The sequence below is a fragment of the Penaeus japonicus genome, unplaced genomic scaffold (genome assembly GCF_977035675.1).
Source record: "Penaeus japonicus unplaced genomic scaffold, GWHDUDI00000001_assembly GWHDUDI00000034, whole genome shotgun sequence".
NCBI lineage: Eukaryota > Metazoa > Arthropoda > Malacostraca > Decapoda > Penaeidae > Penaeus > Penaeus japonicus.
This window is the reverse complement of record NW_028234436.1, coordinates 25,227,432-25,234,931: the sequence shown is the minus strand read 5'-3', so window position 1 is coordinate 25,234,931 and position 7,500 is coordinate 25,227,432. Positions and strand designations below refer to the sequence as shown.

At 37.6% G+C, this 7,500-nt stretch overlaps 1 protein-coding gene across 1 annotated transcript in view; it reads left to right on the top strand.

Moving 5' to 3' along the window:
* Window positions 1-6,290: 6,290 nt before the first annotated feature.
* LOC122242921 (sulfotransferase 1C4-like) overlaps window positions 6,291-7,500 on the top strand; it is an 18,587-nt gene continuing 17,377 nt past the window's right edge. The window contains exon 1 of the mRNA XM_086530968.1: window positions 6,291-6,447. Within this exon, the coding sequence (XP_086387094.1) occupies window positions 6,291-6,447 (157 nt within the window). The remainder of the gene's footprint in view (window positions 6,448-7,500) is intronic.

Here is a 7,500-nt window from a genome sequence, read left to right as displayed (position 1 = left end):
CAGATACATACTATAGATGAATGGAATTATAACATTATAAAACTTATAAATCATCATAAGTACTTAAATCTCCATGTCATGTGACTTTAGTGACTGTTTCTAAATAATTTCCTGCAGGTCGCGAGCTTCATCATCTTAGGACATTCGGACGAGCTGACCGCGTACCCAGAATTGGTCATCACCACTTTGACCAATCACAGCCGAGTCGAGCAGCACAATGTCCAATGAGAAGAGGTCATCCCTGCCCTCGAAGTGACCTAGCATCTCACCTCAGACTAGGTCTTTTAGATTCAGCACAGAATTAGCTCAGCCTTCGTGTCGAGAGGTCATCCTCTCCCTTCGACTCCTCATCAAGGATTCCAGGTAGATAATGTGTCCAGTGCCTTAGTGACTTAATTCATATACTGTGCATTGTCAGTGTTTCCTTAGTGTTCTCAATATAACTATAGCTCAGGTCTTGTTAGCTTTGCGATAGGCTTAGCTTCCCCCTTGCGTGTATATATCGAAGATCTTGGCATAGACCAAGTGAACGACCAATGCAGTGAGATAATAAAGGAAACTGCACTTGAAGTAGGTGGTAAAGACGAAAAAGAAAAGTTCAGTAAGCTTTCGGTAGAAACAAAAAAGCTTATGAAACAACGTAGGGTCATGAAAATAACATCCAGAGAGAAAATAGAATCATCAAAGTTAACTAAGACGATAAACAAGAATAAGAAAGATGTGCGCAAATTTAACATACGAAAAATAAATGAAGCTTTGCTTTCGGGCACCAGCGTTAAGGCAACAAAGAGGAGGCTCGGAATAGGGAAAAACCGAATGTATGCAGCAAAGAAACCTAATGGATAGGTGACATACAATAAAAATGAAATTATCAAAGTAATAGAAGACTTCTATCGCGACTTATACCACTCAAAACGATCAACCGCTAACGAAGGCAAACACAACAGCTGGAGACGTCCCAAACACTACGGTAGTGGGAATAAAAAGGGCACTAAAAGGCATGAAAAGAAGAAAAACACCAGGAGAAGATGCCATTAGTGTATATCTTATTCAAGATGCAGGGGGGGGGGGATAAAACTAGAGCAAAACTAGCCAATCTTTTTAACAAATGTCGGTAATACACAAAAAGGGGAACATAAAAAACCTAAATAATTACCGACCTGTAAACCTCCTTTCAGTAATTTATAAACTGTTCACTAAAATCATCACAGCCCGTACCACCGATACATTAGATTCAAAACAACCCAGGGAACAGGCAGGGTTCCGCAGCGGATTCTCAACTACAGACCATATCCACACACTAGCCCAAATAAGAGATAAAATAAACGAATATAGGAAGCCCCTGTGTATGGCATTCGTAGATTACGAAAAGGCATTCGACTAGGTACAGATATCTGCAGTACTAGATGCAATTCGTAAACAAGGAGCAGAGGAACCATATTGTAGATTATTAGAGGACATATATAGAGACAGTGCAGCGACAATTAAAATCCATGCAGAAACCAATAAGATACCAATAAAAAAAGTTGTTAGGCAGGGTGACATCTCACCAAAGTTATTTACAGCTTGCCTAGACGAAATATTCAAGAAGTTAGATTGGAAGGAAAAAGGGATCAAAATAGGGGATGGACACTTAACCAATCTAAGATTTGCAAATGATATTGTTCTTTTCGGCGAGTCGGCAAATAAATTATGACACTTAGCGACTTGAATAGGGGAAATCTAAATATTGGCCTAAAAATGAACACGAAAAAGACATGTTCAACAGTCGTCCTTCAGTTGACATATGGATAAAAAACATGGACTACGACCAAAGTAAGTAGACGAGAGGAAATTAGTAAGTGTTCAAAGAGTAAAGGAAAAGCTCATAATAGGAATTAGCCTAAGAGACAAAAAAAAGAGTTTCATGGAGCAGGCAACAGACAAAAGTAGAGGATATACTTAAGAACATTAAAAAGAAAAAGTGGCAGTGGGGCAAATCATATATATCGGAGACAGGACAACAGGTGGACAAAGAGAACAACAGAATGGGAAATACACGACACAAAGAGAACAAGGGCAAGACCAGTGACAAGATGGCGTGATGAAATAGCGAATTTCGCAGGAGTAAACTGGAAGCAGAGGACAAGAGCCCGGAATGACTGGAAAAGATTGAGAGAGGCCTACATCCAGGCTGACGATGCTGATGATATGTATAAAGAGAGAAAGCGAGAGAGAGATGTAGATAGATGTCTTTAATATATATATATATATATATATATATATATATATATACATATATATATATATATACATATATATATATATATATATGTGTGTGTATATATATATGTATATATATGTATATATGTATGTATATATGTATTTGTAACTGTATATATATATATATATATATATATATATATATATATATATATATATATATGTATATATATATATATATATTATGTATATAGATATATATGTATATATTTATTTATTTATAGACAGATTAGATAGAGAGCGAAATATATATATATCTATATATATATATATATATATATATATATATATATATATATTTATATATATATATATATATATATATATATATATATATATATATTTATACATATATACATATATATACATATACTTATATAGACTAACACACACATATATATTTATATAGATATATAAATATATATATATATATATATATATATATATATATATATATATATTAAAGACATCTATCTACATCTCTCTCTCGCTTTCTCTCTTTATACATATCATCTATATATATATATATATATATATATATATATATATATATATATATATATATATATTATATATATATATATATATATATATATATATATATATATATGTATATATATATATATATATATATATATATATATGTATATATATACATATATATGTATATATATATATATATATATATATATAATATATATATATATATATAATATATATATATATACATATATATGTATATATATACATACATATATATATATATATATATATATATATATATATATATATATATATATATATATATATATATATATATTGCTTCTGTTCTCTGTTTATCGCAGGTCTTCTCCAAAAAGGAAATTAACTTTTTTTCTTCTTAGTTTGATGTCTATGATCTTCCATTACTGGTATCAAATATATTTGTATATTAAGAAAACAATTTTTCTGTGTATAATCAATCTCAAGCTTTCTATTGGTTATATATATGTTACAATCACCATGTCAGTGAGTAATCACTAATAATGTTAACTATTTGATTAAAACAATAGTAGGTATGGGATTAAATCACTAACCTTCAGAGGGAAACAATATTAAGCTGATAATATCATAGATAAAATAAAATAATAAATGCTGAGTGTGAGGGAACAGCTCTTGTGCTTGCAGTCATATTGCATATGTCTACTTATTGTGCTTCTAAATGACCTCCAGTGTTCATGGAAAAGCCAGATTTACTTTTCACTGAATGTGATATTTGAAGGCGAGTGAACGACATTTCATTCTACAAGGATATAAAGTATTAGATCACATAGAGATGTATTCAAGCTTTTTTGCTTTTCTCTGTCTGCTCCTGTCATGATTTATACATTTATTGCACATTTATAAACAGATACACAGCTGACGTAGTCAAGGTTACGGCTGAGGTTAGCAGTTGGCCAAACACTATCTACAGGAAAATCAAACGTGATTGTGAAGATTGTATGCGTAATGTGAGAAAATCCCTGATATTCTATGCAACGCCGTGTAATGATTGCATCCTATATAAGAGATATGATAAGAGACTTTATGCAGATTGAAAAAACATCAATAAACAACCTGGCAACAGTGGGTCACGTGAGTGAAGTTGGCGGCAGTTAACTGACATTGAGCCTAAGTTCTTACCACTTGAGAGCCGAAGTATATAAAATATATATATAACATTTCAGTAGGGCTGGGAAGAATAGGTGGCCGGAAACTTTGATTTTTATGTAGCATGATTCATATTCACGAGGAAGAAGTAAAGCTGAAGTGACGTATCAATGTACTGTCTTCTGTAAAAATTATCCATTCTCATTCATGCCTTACCATCCCTCTCGCTGTCTCTCTTTTTCTCTCCCTCCCTTCCTCTCGCTTTCTCTCTCACACTCTCGCCTCTCTCTCTCTCTCTCTCTCTCTCTCTCTCTCTCTCTCTCTCTCTCTCTCTCTCTCTCTCTCTCTCTCTCTCTCTCTCTCTCTCTCTCTCTCTCTCTCTCTCTCTCTCTCTCTCTCTCTCTCTCTCTCTCTCTCTCTCTCTCTCTCTCTCTCTCTCTCTCTCTCTCTCTAACATGAACTGTACAAACCATTTAGGCATAGTTCCTATGCCTATTCATGTGTATACACTGTATATAGTGTGAATAAACTTATCAAAATCAAATCTCTCTCTCTCTCTCTCTCTCTCTCTCTCTCTCTCTCTCTCTCTCTCTCTCTCTCTCTCTCTCTCTCTCTCTCCCTCTCTCTCTCTCTCTCTCTCTCTCTCTCTCTCTCTATCTCTCCTTCTCTCTCTCTCTCTCTCTCTCTCTCTCTCTCTCTCTCCCTCTATCTCTCTCTCTCTTTCTCTTTCTCTGTCTTTCTCTCTCTCTCCTTCTCCCTCCATGTAATTGCGGTTAGGTACGTAAAAAATGAAGGAGGACCAAGAACCCCATGTTCGTATCAAAGCATTTTGCACATTATGCACATCACTCACCATAAACGTCACATCTCCAAAGAGATAATTATATACAGTCACACTTCAATACGAACAAACAAAGAGCATAAACAATAACATTGATATTGAATAAAATGCGCGCATTTTCTTTAAAAATATATTTTAATTTTCATAGTCCATCCCGAATTTTTCCGAAGGCGTCGCGCCCGGTTGAGTCGTGTCCTTCTCCTCCTCCGCCTTCTTCAGTGTCACCGACGCCTGGCTCTTTGGCAAAGGACGACACGATGTCCCTTGCAAGTCCATCTGGCTCTCTAGGACCCGCAAGTTGGTGCCGTCGTAGCGAGGGTCGCACAAGTCCCTCGCAGCCGGCATGGGCTTCACCGATTTCGTATGCCACACCCATATCTGTAAGCATGGGAGGAATTTTGGGTGATGTTGAGTAAGCATGTGTTCGATACTGTGTTAATATTCATGACGTGATGAATGTGTTTGATATTCTCAATTATTGAATCTTTAGGAATAATATGAGGTGCACTATGGCATACAAAGAACTATAGCAAATAAGAACTTACAACCTGTGACGGAGCGGGACACATTTGAAATAATGTTTATTCCGAGTGAGTGTAGGCCTATCCACTCACCTTCGTGCAGTTCCCAGCCTTGAGCTCTATCTCCTCAGGTGGCACGGCCAAACTGGCGAGTATGCTCTCCTCTTGGTAGTCATATGACCAGGCCATGTTGGCACGGGGGCGCTGGAAGAGAGAGGGCCAAGTCTTGTGAGTGGGGAAGGCGAGTGGACGACATTTCATGCTACGAAGATATAAGGTATTAGATCACATATAGATGCATTCAAGCTCTTTTGCTTTTCTATATCTACTCCTGTCATAATTTACTGATATCTGTGTATGTAAGAGGTTAATTATGTTTGCAAACCTACTGCTCTGTATTCAAAATTATATTGCAATATGACAAAATAAACTCTTTTGGGGTTTAGATCATAATCTGAAGTGTATTTTATCAGTCACAATAGTCTAGTATCTAATTCTCTCGCTGCGAGGTGGTTTGGCACAATTCTGCGAAATTTTTATTAGTCTCTCAAGGCCATTCTGTGTGAAGGGAAGCGGCGATAAAATGCAATACAGATGTTACGTCACAGCTTTGCATAATTATGCGGAATCCCATCCCGCCTTCCCTCCCTCGCCCCCTCCTCCCCCCCTCCCCTCCCTTCCTCGTCCCGCCTCCCCTACATCTTCCCTTCCCCCCCTCACCCCTCGCCCCCTCCACCCCTTCCTCTTTACCCAACCCGCATCCCTCCCTTCCACCCATCCCCATCCCGTCTTCCCTCCACCCCTCCCTTCCTCCCCCTCCCCTCCCTCCCTCCCTCGCACCCTCTCTTCCCACCCATCCCCATCCCGCTTCCCCTCCCCTCCCTTCCTGCCCCTTCCCTCCCCACCCCTTCCCTCCCTCCCCCTCCCCACCCCTTCCCTCCCCTCCCTCCCTCGCCCCCTCCATCCCCACTCCACCCCTCCCCCTTTCCACCCTCCCCACCTTCTGCAGCAGCTCCACCGAGAAGGCAAAGGCAGCCATGTCGACGGGAAACTTCCTGTCGATGATCCAGCCATCGTACCAGCCGGAGAACCTGCCGTCGCGCACCACCGGCGTCGACAGCTGGAGTCGAGTCACGAAGCCGACGGGGAACATGGACACGCCCTTCGTCGAGCGAATCTGCGCGCGCAGGAGGGGTAAGTTTTCGTCTTTTTGTTGCCACGGCTGTCAAGGTTGGTATGCTTGTTGTGACTGTGGTGTCGTTGTTGGTGTTTTTATTGTTAAATGGTGGTGATTGTTATGATTGTAATGGTGATGTGATTGTCTTTATTGTTATCGTCATTGTTGTGTGTAATGATGATATGGTTATCATTATTATTAACATCATTGTTTGTATGTAATGATGATATGGTTATCATTATTATTATCATCATTGTTTGTATGTAATAATGATATGGTTATCATTATTATTGTCATCATTGTTATATATATCATCATTATCATCATTGTCATATATATTATCATTATTATTATCATTATTGTCATATATATTGTCATTATTACGATCATCATCTTTATTACAAACATCATCATTACTACGATCTTTACCATCATCATCTCATTATCATTGTTGTTCTTTTTGTTATTATCATCCTTGCTGTCATGTTCATCTGTTTGTTTATTTTCCTGCGTTTGCGTTCGTTACCTTCTATGTCATGTTATTCTGATTTTTCGAACTTTTTATCTATCTATCTGCTCTGCTTATTTCGAGAATGCTGATCATGCATTAGTCTTTAATCGTTCATTCGTTTATTTTTAATTAGTTGATTGGTTTAAATGACATTTATATCTTAATTATCTATATTTTTCCACGAAGACACATCTGCGTCGGTACTTTAACACTTGCGATGTGAATCCTGCTACAGAGACACACACGGATATAGATATGTATATATATATATATATATATATATATATATATATATATATATATATGTGTGTGTGTGTGTGTGTGTGTGTGTGTGTGTGTGTGTGTGTGTGTGTGTGTGTGTGTGTGTGTGTGTGTGTGTGTGTGTGTGTGTGTGTGTGTCACTCTCTCTCTCTCTCTCTCTCTCTCTCTCTCTCTCTCTCTCTTCCTCTCTCTCTCTCTCTCTCTCTCTCTCTCTCTCTCTCTCTCTCTCTCTCTCTCTCTCTCTCTCTCTCTCTCTCTCTCCCTCTCTCTCTCTCTCTCTCTCTCTCTCTCCCTCTCT